The 17931-nt window shown below is 38.0% G+C and overlaps 1 protein-coding gene across 1 annotated transcript in view; it reads left to right on the plus strand.

The window, feature by feature from the left end:
- IRAK3 (interleukin 1 receptor associated kinase 3) overlaps positions 1-17931 on the plus strand; it is a 51694-nt gene that overhangs the window by 20375 nt on the left and 13388 nt on the right. Inside the window, exons 5-8 of the mRNA XM_081309159.1 lie at positions 1114-1265; positions 5993-6057; positions 12327-12441; positions 13716-13834. Coding sequence (XP_081165285.1) covers positions 1114-1265; positions 5993-6057; positions 12327-12441; positions 13716-13834 — 451 coding nt within the window. The remainder of the gene's footprint in view (positions 1-1113; positions 1266-5992; positions 6058-12326; positions 12442-13715; positions 13835-17931) is intronic.

The following is a 17931-nucleotide window of genomic DNA, read 5'->3' on the forward strand; positions in this document are numbered from 1 at the left end:
GGAAGACTACTTAAGCCTGCCTTGCCTGGATCTGATGCTTTTCTGGTTTGAAAGAAAATTAGAATAGTTAAATAAGATTTTAGTTCTTTAATAATAAGCTCTAAATCACCTTTAAATATCTTAGGGAGTATTTTGTAGTAACTGTAGAAATATAGCCAAGATTGGGCTCTTAAGGATTTAGCCAACCTTTCTTTTTTTTTCCTTTTGATTACTTTTAAATGTTTGTTCTCAATCTCTCCTTTGGGTGATTTTTCAAAAAGCTGAAGCATGGGGAGAGTTGAGAAGTGTTAAGGAGTGATATCGGCCAAATTATATTGTTATATTATATTATTATATGCACATATCAATGTGTAACAATAAATGCCATTGTTATGTATAACTGTGATCCACTAATAAAAAATAAAAACAAACAAACAAACAAACAAAAAAACAAAAACAATTGAAGCATCTTTCTGATTTGTCCTGAGAAATAAGTCAGGCATTTAGGGACTCATGAAAAGTATCTCTATCAGTCATGTTTGAAAATATTGTTTAGTCATATGAAGAGTCCCATTTCCAGAGTTTTTTGTTGTTGTTGTTCCAGGGATTGAACTCAGGGGCACTAGACCACTGAGCCACATCTCTAGCCCTAGTTTGTGTTTTATTTAGAGACAGGGTCTCAATGAGTTGCTTAGCGCCTCGCCATTGCTGAGGCTGGCTTTGAACTTTCGACTCTCCTATCTCAGCCTCCTAAGCTGCTGGGATTACAAGTATGTGACACTGCATCAGCTCATCTCCAGGTTTTTTTTTTTAAAATAGGTTTTAGGTTCATAATGGCTCCACACATTGACCTAAGAATAAGGAAATAGAATCTTGGAAAAATTTCCCCAACTAAACTCTTTGGCAGATTTCTTTGGAGAGTTGAAAAAACCACAATACTAGTGTTCAGATACCTAAAATGCCATTTGCTTTTTGGAATGATGAGATCCAGACCCAAGTTAATGTAGGCTATAGTTTGAGTTCTTGGGCCTTCTTCTATTGGCCTTCCCCTTGGCTCTTACATGTTTCCAATATGGCAACACTGACTTTCAGAAAAGGTGCCTTATCTTCTCCCTTTCTACTCTCCTTCCTAAGGAATATTGCTTGAATCCTCCATCAGCTTTCAGAACATCATAGAGGGAACCAAACATTTCCACAAAGACTTCCTGATTGGAGAAGGGGATATGTTTGAGGTATACAGAGTGGAGATTCAAAATCGAGCATACGCTGTTAAATTATTTAAACAGGTATGGCAAGAATTACTATCACAGAATATTTATTCCATTTATTTTCTCAGGATTCATATTAAAATGTGTCATTTTTCATCAACAGTAAAGAAGGTGTATTTGAACATAAAAATTTCATAAATGGAAATAAGATTTATGAGCTCAGGTGACTGGAGAAATGACTGAGAAATGAATGCCTGTCTTTTGGGAATGTGGACATTAAATCCTTCAGATCCTCAGATATATTGCATGAGAAAAACTTTTCTGAAAAGCCTTGTAGGGCCTCTTGGACTTTGTTCAAGAGGATCAGGTTGTGCCAGTTTGCTTAGGGTGAGCGGCATGCTCTTCAGGCAGCTTTAGTGCCACACGTGAGCATTCAGTGTGACTTTATAAATTGTCTTCTTTTACAGTTCAGGAGGGTGGGAAAGAAGCAGCTTTAAATAGGAGCTACAAACCAATGATCAGAGCAGTTTAGAAGACAGTTGATTGACTGTAACAGCCAGTAAAGCAGAGAGGGAATTGGCAAATCAAACTTGTGCGTCAGTTAGCGACAACTACCTAGGCAGACACACTAAAGAACTGAACTTCATTCTCTTCACTGTTGGTCAAGCATCAGGAAACATTTACTAAACTCCATCTTGGCCTGGAAATCTGAGTGTGTAGAGGTGAATAAGGCTTACTAGAATTCTCAAGGTGCTCACAGTATTTGGGGGGGAAATAATCAAGTCAATAAAAGAGTGAAACTGATCGGAAAGAAGTACTTATTTAACAGGGATTTGTACAAAAGATTCTGGGAGCACATAAAAGGTTGCATTTCTTGCCACCCAAAGGAGGGGTGCATCTGGTACCCAGCAGATGATGGGGCCCAGGTGACCACTCAATAAACATTTCTTTAAAATAAATGGAGGGCTGGGGATATAGGTCAGTTGGTAGAGTGCTTGCCTAGCATGCACAAGGCCCTGGGTCAATCCCCAACACACACATACACACACACACACACACACACACACACACACACAAACACACAAAATTATATATATGTAAAAGTGGGTGAAAGGCAATGCTCTTTCAGCTGGATTTTGAGAATGAGTGGAATTTTAGCAAACAGTAAGGAGGGGAAGTATATTATAGGTGGAATATAGCAGATGCAGAGGTCTAGGGGTACATGTCTGCAAGCATGTATACCTTACATGTGAATAACTATTCATTTGGTGGCATGGAGTGTGCGGGTGGCAAGAAAGTGGCAAGAAATGATATGAAAATAGGTGAAGCGCATGTGTCACAGGAAAGCAGGGAGCTAAAACTCCAAAACTCGGTTCTTGTGTTCTGATGAAAGAAAATTTAAAGTCAGACACCAAAAGCCATGCAAGAGAACTTTATTATAAGTGAAAGTAGAGTAAAAGCAAAATGAGGCTTAGGCAGACAGCACTGGAGAGAGAGAGAGAGAGAGAGAGAGGGAGAGAGAGAGAGAGAGAGAACCATCTCTGAGCAGAGAATGACAAAAGAGACAACACTATCTCCAGATTTATTACTGTTTGATGTTACCAGGAGAATTGGGCACCACCTTCTGTATTCTTTGCCAGTCAGGTGTTCAATTCCTCCTTCACATCAGGCAGTGGAGTTTTTTACCTTAATTGGTCCTTTCCGGAGCTGTCATGGTGGCCATCCTATTTAGGGAGGCTTCATCTACGAGTCAGTCCCATGTTAACGTGGGCACTGGGGTCAATAGCTGGTCAAAAGTTATGTCAGTGCATCTGAATTTCTAAAGGAATCTTCCTTCCTAGACAAATGGAGACACCTATAGCCATAATTCCTAGCTTCACATTAACATCAACGAACACTGTCAAGAGTTAGTCCCATTAATCCTTTTCTTTTGATGTATTTTCCCATTGGCTCCTTTGCTTTGTTTATTTTTTTACAAATTAACTACCGTTTTTGGAGTTTAGTAAACGTTTTTACCACCGTTTGCTTTCCTGTCTACTTTGAAAGTAGTTTAAAGAAGACCCTAAGGTAATTTAAAGAACATCTGTGGCCTTGCCATGCACTTCACTGCTCATTGCTAGCTGCTTTTTAACACATGGATTTTTAAGTAGAAGAGTGAAAGACTTAGATTTGTGTTTTGAAATATAACTTTGATTACAGGGTAGGTGATGGATTGTAAGTTAGCCTGGGACCTGGCAAAAGATGGCTATAACTAGACTGAAAGAAGAAAGACCTGGTTGAGGGATATTTTAGATGTGTAAACTAAGAGATGGACAGCGCTTGAACTAGTGTTGCCAGTTTGATTTCATTTTAGAATCACCTAGGGAGCTTTTTGAAAACAAAGCCCCATAGCAAGTGGTTAAGTCAGAATGGATGGTGGCAGGCATTAGTATGTTTTGAAAGGTCCCCAGGTGGTACAAATGTGTAGCTGGTGTTGAGAACCATTGTCATGATCAGGGCTAAGTCAATATGGAAGGTGAGAAGGTATGTGTAAGAGAAGAGGTGAAATGGATCTAGTGACTGGTAGGACTGGGAAGTGGGGGAGCTGGTGGGGTCTGAAATGATTTCTGGTTTGTAGCTTACATAACAGAGCCTTAAGAAATTATTAACCTTTTTTTTTTATTTCTCCACATTGCATCTTGTGCCACTAATGCTATATAGACATCTCAAAATTCCTGTAAACAAGAAGAGTCTAATAAAAAAATTCTACTGGAAAAACCACTCAACACATAAAATGTGGTTGCTCTAACTAAAGCCCGTTTATTCATGCCCATGTGTCACTGGCCCTGGCCTCATTTGTGGTTGAGCCCTAGGGCCACCTCCCCAAATGTCCTCTCTAATCTCTCTGCAGCTGCCACCAAATCACACTCCTTTGGGGAATTTCCTTTCCCTTAGTTTGACTTTAGAATAGGATGTTCTTGCCTGTAGATATTCCATTCATTCTTGTCTCCCAAACAACTATTTTTCCTTCATAGCCTCTTACCGCTCTAGTGTGGTTGGGGTGTGGTTTCCGTTATTTTGTAGTATTGATTTCTTCATTTGCTTCTCCCAGTGGATAAATTGGCTTTTTTTAAAAGAACTCTTATTGGTCCATGTATCCAGGCCTTATTCCAGGGGCTTTCCATAGTAGTTGCTCAGTAAATGTTTGTTAGATGAACCAAATGAAGCCCATATGTCCTTTTCAAGAACTTAGTTGCTAAACAGTAGGAGTAAGGAGACCTAGATACTGCAAAGGACTGTACAAACTCCTGTGTCCCTGGTCCTACCCTACATTTTAAGGTAGTAAGTGGAAGTATTCTGGGACTTTTGCCCTCTACTTTTATTTCCGCCTGCCTTCTAACCTAAAGCGCAGCCAACCAACCAGCCACTCCCCACCCGCTCTCCACACACACACACACACTCATATACACTTACCAGGAAAAATGAGAGCACTTAATGAAGCCTTGGCCATAGAACACTTTTTGAAGACATGCAGTTTTGTAACATTGGGACATTGCCTTCAAGAACCTTTCACAGAAGGCCTAAAGTAGGAATTTTATGTATTAGAGCTGTGCTTTTAAACTTTCATGTGCACAGTATCACCTATTAGTCATCTTACAGTGCTGATTTTGACTGAGTAGATCCGAGGAGGAGCCCAGTATTAGATTCAGTGTTTCTTAACACCTCCCAGTGTAGTTGAAGATTTTTGTGCATAAACCAAACTTGAAGCAGCAAAGTGTGAGTGCTATATTAGCAGAAACACAAAAGTGTTCATTTTTCAGATTAAGAAAACTCTGACTTTAGGGAGATTCAGTGAATGAACAGAAAGTCATAAATAGCAATCAGTAGGGATGGGCCCCAGACCAAATCTACTTGACGCTCAGGACGGCTGACATAAAATTTGATAAAGTAGTTCTTAGCAGTGATTTCTTAGCCTAGTTTATTGTTTCTGATTTTACTTAGAAAATAGCTTCCAGAATTTCTGTTTTTATTTCTGAGGAAAGAACTCTAAAAATTCTTCCCTCTATAGTAGTTTGCAAATGAGAACCTTGAGTTGGTACAACCTAGAAGCATACTTAATTTAACTCTTTCATGATAGAGTTTAGGAACCTGAGACCAAGGGACATGCAGCCACATAACATGTTTGAAGGCATCAACAACAATGTCAGGCACAGAGTAGGTGCTCACTACAAGATTATTGAATTTATTAATTTTTTCAGTATTCATTTATTCACATGTCAGACTCTAGGCTAGCTTCTGAAGCTTGTTTGTAGTAAGAATTCACACTTTGATTTGATTAGTAGGCTCATCTCTTCAAAAGTGTGCAAAGGTAAATGTGAATTGATACATCCAAATGACCAAATTCATAAATATCAGATTAGTGACCACTTGCAGGATAATACAGATGACATAAATTGAAGTCTATGTGAGATCAAGTGAGAAGTTTCTGTCAGGGGATTTTCCTTGAAGACACATATAATACTTCTGAATTTATTTAAATGTGTGAAAATATGGTTCCAAAGAGTTTGAATATAAAATTTGACAACATGATATGTCACATGAAAAACCTAATTCAAGAGTAGCAGCTCTAAATCTGTTTTAGGGTTAATGGATTCTTGAGAATTTGATGAAATCTAAGGATCCTCTCCTCATAAAAAAAATCTCCAAATGCATTTATAATAAAAAGCTGATCTAATTTCAGGAAAACTGTAGACTCTGGGTTAAGAGTCCCAGAAATAGAGACCCTTTTCTTAATTTTATTTTTATCTTTTCTATATAATATCTAGGAGAAAAAAATGGAATCTAAGAAACACTGGAAGAGATTTTTATCTGAGCTTGAAGTTTTACTACTGTGAGTATATTTTGTCTGGAATCCCCCCTCTTGTCTGGGGTTCATCTATGTTCATCTTTGATTCTACAGCACAGCGCATAGCGTCGTTGGCATTTAATTAACGGGGGTTGGATATTCCAACAGTCTGTAGGTTTTCGACATCTGCTTCAGTATATTCCTGAAAGTACATTTAAAAATAGACCATTTACATAATTCACTTGAACATATTTGAACAAGAAACTGTCACAAGAAAGTGGGTTAAATCGTGTGTGACTAACATGCCTGAATAGTAATTCTTCAAACATTAGAACTATATATATGGCACTCTGTTCCCCTTCCTCAGAGACATTGCAGTCTAGAAGCTGTTTCCTCAGTATAACTGTCTTCAGAAAGAGAGTTTTAGACAAAGAAATCAAGGGCTTTTGATGTGCATATTATTTTCTGGGAATTCATTCGTGAATCAAGAGTCCTCAGAGACAAATTTAAATGACTTCATTGTCCTCTATATTCATATCTGCAGCTGTGCATCCTCAGTGGAGGCCCCTACCCCTGGAGAGCTCACTCATCACCCTTTATAAACAGAAAAGGCCCTTTTCAGATGTTTTCTGCATAGATATGTAAAGTGAGGGGTGGAAAAGCAGGTGGGGAGTAAGATATTGTGCTGAATTCTCTCCCTTTTATACCCAAGACCAGAAATCAAAATATTAGAGGCTAGTCATTAAAACTTGATATCATTTAGTCAATAAAGAACTGGATTCAAAATTGCAATAGTAGGTTTTTACATTGAAGTTTTATTTATTTGCTTATGACAATGATATTCAGACATTTCAAAATTCCAAAAAATATAAAAGAGCAATTGAAGATAAGCTTTTCCACCACTACTGGACTGATTTTTTTCCAAGGCAACAGTGTTATTAGTTTCTTGTGAATGAGAGATATTTTATGCACAGGCAAACACACATTGTGTTTTATTTCCCTTCTTTTACACAAAATGTAGCATTAGTACATTGTTCATTTTCATGTTCTGTGCTATACTGTTCCTCTCTCCTGTTGAGAGATTTTTTTTTCTAATCCTTTATTTAAAAATAAAGTTGCAACAGGAAAGCCTGTTCTCTTTGTGTCATATCAAAAATAAAAAAAATTTGTAAAACTGTGTCAGAGAGATTTTTTTCCCTCTACTTGTTTCTGGGAGCTTTATGGTTTCAGTCTTCAGTGCATTTTTAGTTGATTTTTGTGTATGATGTCTGACAAGTCCAACTTCATTATTTTATAAGTGGTATCCAATTTTCCTAATGCCATTCATTAAAAAGACCTTTCTTTTCCCCTTGTGTATTTTTGGCATCTGTTTTAGTCAGCCATGACCAAAAGACATAATGAGAACAAATTAGAGGAGGAAAAGTTTATTTGGCGGCTCATGGTTTCAGAGGTCTCAATCCCTAGGTAGCCAGCTCCATTCCTCAGGGCTCAAGGTGAGGCGTAGTAAGTACATCATGGTAGAAGAAAGTGACAGAGGAAAGCAGCTCAGAACATGGCACCAGGAAGCAGAGAGACAGAGACTAAGCTCAGCCAAACATATACCCCAAAGGGACACCCCCAATGACCACACTACCTTCAGACACACCCTACTTGCCTTCAGTCACTGCCCAGTCAATCCATTCAAGTGGATTAACACAATGATTAGGTAAAGGCTTTTAAAACCCAATCATTTCACCTCTGAACTTTCTTGCATTATCTCACATATGAGCTTTTGGAGGACACCATGTCTAGACCATAATAGCACCCTCATCAAAGACTGTTTGACCATATATGTATATAGGTTCATTTGGGGACTCTGTTGTATTCCAAAACAGTACATACTATTTTGATTGCTACAGCTTAGTAATGCAGTTTAAAGTTGGAGAGCGGATGTCTTTGGCTTTGTTTGTTCTTTCTCAAAATTGACTTTGACTGGGGTCTTTCATGGTTTCATATGAATTTTAGAATTGTTTTTTTATTTCTGTAAAAAAGCCATTGGAATTTTGATAGGAATTACATTGAATCTGTAGATCACTTTGGGTGGTATATGTATTTTCACAATTTTTTCCAATTCTTGTGTATTTGATATCTTTCCATTCATTGTGTCTGATTTCTTTAATCACTGTCTTACAGATTTATCACTTCCTTGGTTCAATTGATTCCTCAGTGTATTATACTTTTTTGATACTATTATAAATGGGAGGTTTTATTAATTTCTGCTTCAGATAGTTTATTACTATTGTATAGAAGCGTAACTGCCTTTTGTATATTGATTTTTATATCAGGAAAATCTGGTGAATTTGTTCATTAATTCTAACAGTTTTTTTAGTGGACTCTTTAGGGTTTTCTATGTATAAGATCATATCGTCTGCGAACAGCTAATGTAATGTCCTCCTCTCCAATTTGTATATTTCTAATTTCTTTTTCTTGCTTTATTGCTCTAGATAGGATATCCAGGACCATGTTGAATAGAAGTGACAAGAGTGGACATCCTTGGCTTGTTCCTGATCTTAGAGAAAAAGCTTTCATATTTTTACCACTGAGTATGATGTTAGCTGTGGGCTTATCCTATATGGCCTTTATTATATTGAAGTACATTCCTTTGGTACCTCATTTGTGGAGAGTTTTATTGTGAAGGGATATTGAATTTTGTTAAATGCTTTTCTATATCTATTGTAACGATCATATGAATTTCCTCCTTCTTTTTGCTAAGGTGATGGATGATGTGTTGATTTGCATATGTTGAATCATTCTTGAATCCCAAGGTTAAACTGCACTTGGTCATGGTATATGATCCTTTTAATGTTCTATTGCATTTGGGTTGCTAGAAGTTTTGTATGTATGGTCACCAGTGATGTTGACCCTGTAATTTCCTTTTCTTGTAGAGTCCTTTGTTATTAGGGTAATTAATGCTGGTCCTAGTAAGGCAAATTCAATTTTTGGGAAGATTTTGATAGAATTCACCTTAAATGCTTGATAGAATTCACCTCTGAATCCCTCCTGTTCCTTTTCTTTTTCTCTTTTTTGGAAGGCTCTTGATGACTGAATCAATCTCCATCATTACTAGTCTGTTCAGATTTTCTGTTTCTTCATGATTCTGTCTTAGTACACCGTAGGTTTTTAGGATTTGATCCATTTCTTCTAAGTTATAGTTTGTTGGCACATGCTGTTCATAATAGTTTTTTATGATACTTTTTGTTTCTGTGGTATCAATTGCAATGTCTTCTCTTTTGTTTATAAACTTACTTGAGCCTTCTCTAGAGAGAGAGATCTCAGTGTAGTTTCAATTCCTTTTTCTGAGTGAGAATCACAATCCTTAAAAAATATATACCTCCTTTTTTTACAAAATATCTGATAACATCCTTTGCCCATTTAAAAATTAGGTTATTAGTTTTTCTCTTAATGGGTTGAAGGAAGATTTTGTATATGTGTGTGTGTGTGTGTGTGTGTGTATAAAATACTATATATATATATATATATATATCTCATATATATATGAAAAAATTAGACTATTTTTACGATAATAGATATAAATTATTTTTACCATACTATCATTTTGTCTTTGCTTATTCTACTTTTTGCCAAGTAGAAATGATTTTTATAGTAGTTGAGTTTATCCTTTTTAGTGGATTCTAAGTTTTTTTTTTTTTTTGGTAATCTGTCTTTACTAAATGGTTATAAAATAATCCTCCCATTTTTCCTAATACTTTTATAGTTTGATTTCTCATACTCATATATCTAATCCATTTGGTTTATCTGATGAGATATTTTACAAATGAACTACAGCTTGTCTGTTTCTTTTGAAACAATCCTGAAGTGTTTACTGGGTTCCCAAAATAATCTTGGGAGGATTAAATTTATGTTGTTGAATATTCATGAGGTACTGTTATTATTATTCATTTTATTAATATTTATTTAGTGTTAGGAACTATTCCAAGTGCTGTATGTATATTAATGCATTAATTCTCACAACAGTCCTATGAGATAAATTCTATTATAGATCCCCATTTTGAAGAAGAGGAAACTCAGGAAAATCCTAGATTTTCTACGAGGTACAATTTATTTCCTAAATCATCTTTAGTCTTCCTCTTCTCAGACACTGAGATGTTACTAAGGGAAGCCTTCTCTTATACTATACAGTCTGAAGTGGGATTGGGAGAGAAGTTCATAAGTAGATGGGTAGTTTCACTAAAGTAAGTGATAATGTGAGGAAATAGAGAGGAGGAAAGGATAAAAGCCTGGAGGTGAGCAGCAGAATGGGTTTCTAGGAAGATGCACATCTAAGCCAAGTCCTAAAGGAGTTTTTAAGGTTTAGTATTGAGGAAACTACTTATATAGATTTACAAACTCCTTAGAATATGACTTCTGCTGCTTTTACTGCTGCTCTTTCTCCTCCTCTTCCTTCCTTAAGGGAAGGGAAAGAAGAGAATAATTTATCTTACAGTCCACAGGGAGACAAAATAACTTGCCCAAGTCTACACAGCTGGAAAAAGACCAGAGAGATTCAAGTGCGGATCAAATCTGTCACTCAAATCTGTCTGCTCTATCACACTAGGAGCCACTTTCAGCATTTTGTCTGCAGTAGGCATTCAGGGATGCTTGCTGAGTCGATATCAAAACTACGGACCTTCAGATCTGTATAACTTACGGACTGAAAAACTTGTAGAGAAAGCACGGGTGGCCTGAGCCCTTAGACTCCATGATGTCTCCAGGTCCCATTCTTGCTGACTTCTGCAGTATCTGTATTTCTGTTTGATCAGTACTATTTAAAAATAAGAAAATGGTTGTTTCTGTTCTGTGGGCAAAAAAGCAGAACACCAGGCCATGACTGGGTCTGTATGATGTCTGCCATCTGCTGCCTTTCAAAACATTTTTCTCTTTGAATTTTAAGTTGCAGGAGAATCAGCCAACCAGTGGTATAGATCAACTGTTTAAGCAGCTAAATATATCTCATCAATTTCTTTTCGTTTTATAGATTTGGTCTGAATCATAATAGGTATAAGGACCTCGTATCATAGAAGTTTTTGACATAGTTAAAAATAAAAGTCTGTGTGTTTTTGTATGTGTATGTGTACACAGGTTCACAGGCATGGTTCCTTTGTTGAAGTAACAGGGATAAAAAACACACAAGATATATCTGTACAAATTATCTGAGAAATAAGGGAATGTAAACTCACTCAGGGTATAGAATCAAGGAAGGATGCAACAAATCTTTTGGCTACCACACTGCACAAAACCCAGTAAGTTGGCTGTTTATGCAACCTTCCAGGAGTAAGAAATCAACTGGAGGAGTAGCCTTCTCATTCCTGGGGAAGCCCATTGGTGGTGGTGGTGGTGGTGGTGTGTGTGTGTGTGTGTGTGTGTGTGTTTATAGGACTTCTGTTACTAAAGAAACAAATAATACACCTTTATAAATAGAACCATTTTTTTGCAGCTTAATTTATCTTAATATCCCCACCAATGCCCAGGACATAGCAAGTATTCAATAGATAATGATTGGATTAAACTGAGTTTGCAATGTGTGTGAGCTTCACATGTTTTATGTTGATAGTGGTTACCTGGGTTCCACTGTTCTTTGTAGCAATGATACATACACTCAGGGAGTAGAACTTTTATTAGTAGCCTAATCAATTAGGAAAGGAGCCGGAGAAATATATACTATGGGGATATAAAGTCTGTTATTTAAATTGAGTGATATATTTTTCAACATCAAACTTTACTCTTTTTGTGGCTTTTTGATAACAGTGCAAGCTTTGTGAATAGCAGATGTTGTCTCTTTTGGTCTGTGTAACCCAGCATCTGACCTAGCAAGCTCAATAGACACTTGAATGGTCTTCTGTACTCCTATATTTGGGTGGCTTGACCTACACTTGTATACTTAAATTAGTCAGATGAGCAATTCCAGTTGGGTTACCTTTATCTATTTACATAATAGCCACGTTTTGTTTCATGTAAATAAAAACAAATTAATATCAGTGTTGTCTATTTTTTATAAAATTTCTAAAACCTCAGATCTTAAGAAAATTTTACTTTTTAAAATTTCTGCCTTGTATTTGGAAATTTTATTTTTATTTGCATGATAACAGAGTTATGTAGTATTTGTTGAACTCCATAGACCAATTTAGAAAGCAAGTCTGTGTCCATTGAAATTACTTTTCTGTTGGCTGAATTTATGTGTTTTTTTCTTATTCCCCACCCTTCTTACCACTCCAGAGTATTACTCATGACTTATTTGAATAAACAGTTTGATGGCTCTAAAAATCTTGTGTTTCAAGGTTTCGTCATCCAAACATACTGGAGCTGACTGCGTATTTTACAGAGACTGAGAAGTTTTGCCTGGTTTATCCATATATGAGGAATGGAACACTTTTTGACAGATTACAGTGTGTAGTAAGTCACATCTGCCATTGTCCTCTGACCCTCTAAGGCCTGGGGATTAGCTGCCACAGCCTTCTGGGGAAGCTGGGAGGCCAGATGAGGGTATCTGAAAGAATCACCACCAATGGGCTTCCCCAGGAATGAGAAGGCTACTCCCCCAGTTGATTTTTACTCCTGGAAGGTTGCATAAACAGCCAACTTACTGGGTTTTGTGCAGTGTGGTAGCCAAAAGATTTGTTGCATCCTTCCTTGATTCTATACCCTGAGTGAGTTTACATTCCCTTATTTCTCAGATAATTTTTTTTTATTATTGGTTGTTCAAAACATTACAAAGCTCTTGACATATCATATTTCATACATTTGATTCAAGTGGGTTATGAACTCCCATTTTTACCCTGTATACAGATTGCAGAATCACATTGGTTACACATCCACGTTTTTACATAGTGCCATACTAGTGACTGTTGTATTCTGCTGCCTTTCTTGTCCTCTACTATCCCCCCTTCCCTTCCCTCCCCTCCCATATTCTCTCTCTACCCCATCTACTGTAATTCATTTCTCTCCCTTGTGGCTGTAGTTCAGTGGTAGAGTGCTTGCCTTGCACACAGGAGGAACTGAGTTCGATTCTCAGCACCACATAAAAATAAACATATTGTATCCTTCTCAGATAATTTTAACGTGCATAACTATATGAAGTATCTTTCAATACCAAGGATAGACATAAAAGTGATATGAACTACTTAAAGGGAAAGAAGTTAAACATGCTGTAATTTCTCATATTTTGAAAGGGTAAATCTAAAAATTGATCCCCAATAGGTTAAGTTTCAGTTAAGATGAGAACAAAAGCAGATTATTCTCAATTACCCACACTATTGTGCCACAAATAAAATCTTACTTAATGAACTTTTAAATAGCATCATCTTACTAGCCACATTTTGATGTCATTGTTTTGTGCTGCTGGAGATCAACCCAGGGCCTTGTGCATGCTAAGCAGGGGCTCTACCCTTGAGCTACACCCCCAGCCCCATCCACTAGCTATATTTTGATTAAGTTAATAATAAAAATTTTGTGGTATTTCCATCATCTATAGACAGACCTGTAACAATTATTGGTAATACAGGAAACACATCTGGAATTAAAAATAGGTTGTAATAAGCCAAAATGTTAATTCACCCCTCACCCCGCTTCACTCCTGCTTGTATTGTAGCATGCTTCCACGTCATGAATACATAGATAGCTTGTACTCAGAAAGTGCAATGAAACCAATGATGTTTGTTGTCTTTTAGGGTAACACGGCTGCACTCTCTTGGCAAATTCGAATCAGTATATTAATAGGAGTGTCCAAAGCAGTTGGGTACTTGCACAACACCCAGCCGTGCTCAGTCATCTGTGGCAATATATCAAGGTAATTGACCCCAGAGCTTTAAATCACACCTCCTAGTCCCTTTCATCATCACAGGTGAGTCATCCTTCACACTATTTTCTGACTATAGTTTTCCTGGTATGTATGGGTATTCTTCATATACCTATGGGTATATGCAGAATTCTCATCTAAGTATGAAAAATCAAACATTTGTATAAATGAAAATGTGTCTATCAGAGTTTTTAAAAAGCTGCATTTATATTGACAAAGAGAGAGGTTATGTTATCTTTGGGAATTCCTAATGAACAATTCTGTGTACTTTATTAATTATACCTGATAGCAGGATGTGACATGAACTTGGACTAATCTCCTCCCTCTTTTAAAATGAGGTTTAAGGAAAAAGTAAGGGATTTCTAAGATTACAGTAGAAAACAGCAATTAAAATTCTTGGTCCTTTAATCTGATGTCTTGCTTATCCCACTGAGCCTGCTGTCTCATAACTTCATATATAAATAGGTGACAGGACAAGTAGCAGCCCTAATGTTCACTTCTAACATGAGAAAGTCAGAAGCAGAGTCTCCTTTCTTTCTTTATCAGCGAACATAATGCCTCATTTAGATAACATATATACCCTATAGGAAAATCCCCCTGGTGAATTTTTCCTGTGTGCCCTTCATCTTGAACCTATAGAAAAGTCCATGAACAGTCCCTTTGCTAAATATTAAGGGAGACTGAATTGAGAAGGGTGCTGCCTCTTTTGGACCATTTTCTACTATTTTTTTGGGGGGAAAAAAGAGCTGTTAGTATACTTTTGACTTGAACAGAAGAAGAGCTGATTGCTTATTTGTTTTTATGGAAATGAACTCCACATGAAAAGACTTTAGATTTTTACTTAGTCCTAAGGGAGAAGTGGGAACTACCCACAGATGTCTGTTCCTGTTGTAGTGTAGAAATTCATCAGCTGCTGGTGGCTCCCTAGAGTCAGCATAATGTTGATGCACCCTTGCAGAACCTAGACATGGAGGGCCAGTGCAAGTCTCAGGGGTTGATGGAGTCACCCATTGGCATTGGTTCCAGTGGGTTGATGTGATCATCCCCAACCTAAAATTATCCCCCGTCTATGGATTGCAACCAACACTGGTATAGTAGGTGCTCAAGTATATGTTTTACTGAATGAATAAGTTTCTGGAATTTTGCTCTATATACTCTTTCATTAGTTCAACTTAAAGTAAGCATTAGTTTATTTTAAATCCCACATGGCAATACATTGATTTTATTAAATTTCCTTGGTGTGACTAAGTTCATCAAATCCTTTCCTGAAGCAAGAGTAAGCAAGAGATAGAGGTGAGGAAGGAGAGGACATTGAAGTTCTGGTTCTTGGTGGGAGAGAGAGGGACCAGCAGAGCCACATGCTGGAGCAAAGTGGCCTCAGTGTGGGAGGGAAGCAGATGCAGACTCTGCCTACTTCCCAGTGCCTGTCACAGGGTGAGGTGGTTTGGGGAGAGCGGTGACAGTGATTGGGAAACCAGTGTCTGAGATTGGGGTCCCTGAAGACTTCATGGCTGTGGCATACTTGGTGACTGGGAAAGTTTCTGTGCAATGGCATAGGATGCCCCGTTGCTATGTAGATGTCCTCCATGCTAGAGTCTTATAAGCTTCAGCCTTATTCTCAGGCAGGGCAGCTCCTGGGAATGAGGGAACTTCCTTGTTAAGATAGCCACAATATTTACCAATACCAATACTGCTACTCCTGAATCTGCCCTGGAATTATTAACTTTAAACAATAGACTTTCTTGAGAGCTGCACAATGCTCCTCACATTGCTGCACAATGCTCCTAACACTGCACATTGCAGCTGTAGAATGTAACTGAGGAAATAGCTGCATACTGTTGTTAACTCTGTAAATTTCATGAATACAAAGAATAATGCTTGCACAGTCTTTAATCTGATTTAGAGACATATATAATAAAGATTGCTGGTGTAATTTTTTAGACCTGCTTCTCCATCAGAGAGCAGTGCTCCACCTGACCCCAGCTGTTTTATCTTCAAGATCTGCGTGTGTTGACTATTTTTTCTAATCTCCCATTGCCCCTCGTCAAAACCTGCTAGTTTGGCCGTGCTGGTCGCAGCAATGGTTAGGGTGTGCCTGCCCATCCTCTCTCTCCTAGTGTTGATGAGAACACACTTGTGGACCCTGATCCCCACTTTCTCACTGTTGGTTTATACTTTCGGGTAGGTCCCCAATAAATAGGCTCAGATGGAGAGTCTTAACAGCAGGATATTTTTAGGGAGACTTCTCAGAAACAACAAATGTAAGAAAGTCAGGAGGACAGCAGAACTTGGCAGGCAGAGAGATGGAGCTGGGATATTGTCTCTGAGGCCTCAGCCAGCATCCCAGGAAGCACTGAAGCTGGGACGGGTCTTCTAAGCTATCCCAAAGTTAGGCAGGATGTGTGGCTCTTTGCACCCCTGTGCCTGACCAGTCCTAGAGTGGGACTGTAACTTGGGTGAGGTGGGTTCCTTCTACCAAGGACAGTTTCTGTATTGGGCTCAGCTGCCAACCCTGTCTGCTGGAAAAGAAGAGCCTCCCTGGAACCCAAGGGAGCACTGCGCAGGGATGATAGAGAGGGGAGACCAACACGCAGCCACCACAGTTATGGAGGGAGAGTTGACTGAATAGAGCTCTAAAAAAGGTGACCCAAGGATTTTTCTTTCTCATGCATTTTCCTTCTCATACTTCTTCCATTCATTTCTCATAACTCAGTCTTCTCTAATGTGTACACCAGAGACTTGATTTTAGAAGTAGATCGTCCACTGTAAATGTGATTCTGAGCAACTTGCTGAACTTCCCTTGGACTCAGTTTCTCCCTGTGTAAATGGTAATAATAGAATAGCAGCTGTGTTCCTAAAGTTCAAATAATGTAAGGTATGTTTGATGCTTAGCAAAGAGTTCACACTCATCAGATAGTAAGTCCTGTTATGGTTGGGGCTGAAATGGCAGGCATAATAGTGGCAGAGGCCAAATGATGTGGTAGCTGACCAGTCTTTTTACTTACGAGTCTTGTACACATCTCCATCATCAATTTATTGGATTTGAAAAATATACCCACAACGTAAGCTCTATGTTAAGAAAAATCACTCTATCTTAATATGTGCTTGTAAAACATCCTAAGAATCACATTCATTCAAATCACATGGGATAGGGAGCAGGAGCATGGGAGGAATAGACAAACTCTAGATAGGGCAGAGGGGTTGGGAGGGAAGGGAAGGGGCATGGGGTAATTAATTATGGTGGAATGTGGTGATCATTACCATCCAAAGTACATGTATGAAGACACGACTTGGTGTGAATATACTATGTATACAACCAGAGATATAAAAAATCGTGCTCTATACATGTAATAGGAATTGTAATGCATTCCGCTGTCATATATAAATTTTTAAAAAATTTATATAAAAAAACATGCGCCATATGAGAAGGCTTCCTGTAGTTAAAGAGTTTCAAGCTAAGTCTTGGAGGAAGTGGGTCACAGCCGTGGACTGGTTGAAAGAAGGGGAAGAGAATCTTCCTGGTGGAGGCAATGATTTTTTTCAAGGGAACAGAGTAGAGAATTGCCGAGTGTATAATAAAAGCAAGGAAGATGTGTTGATTGGAGAAGAAAGGACAGGACTGGCAGATAAGGTAAAGTTAAATTGGAGAAGAATAAGGAATATAGTGGGTAAAGGATTGGATAGGTCCTTGAGTGCTACCTAGGCTGAGGAACGAGGTTTGATAAGCAGGCTCTAAAGAGAGGCTCCAAGGCTTATTGGGATACAGGTGGGAATATGGATGTTCCGGAACGTCTTTGATGCTCTTGCAACTTAAAAGGAGACCAGTTCTTCTAGGCCAGTATCTTGATACTTGTCTGGTTGTGCAAACTATGAAATACCTTAAATAACATCACTAGGCAGAATGCACAGTCGATAATAAACACATAGAGTAACAAAATGAGATCTGACAAAAAAAAAATAAGCACGATATTATGCAAGATGGAGGACTTGAACTGGAAATGCAATTAGCAACATATACTTTTTCATTTGGAGGGAAGGTTGCTGATGTGTCTTTAGGTGTTATGGTTTGGATCTTGGGTGTTCCCCAA

Source organism: Spermophilus citellus (assembly GCF_964194105.1).
Source record: "Spermophilus citellus genome assembly, chromosome: 10".
NCBI lineage: Eukaryota > Metazoa > Chordata > Mammalia > Rodentia > Sciuridae > Spermophilus > Spermophilus citellus.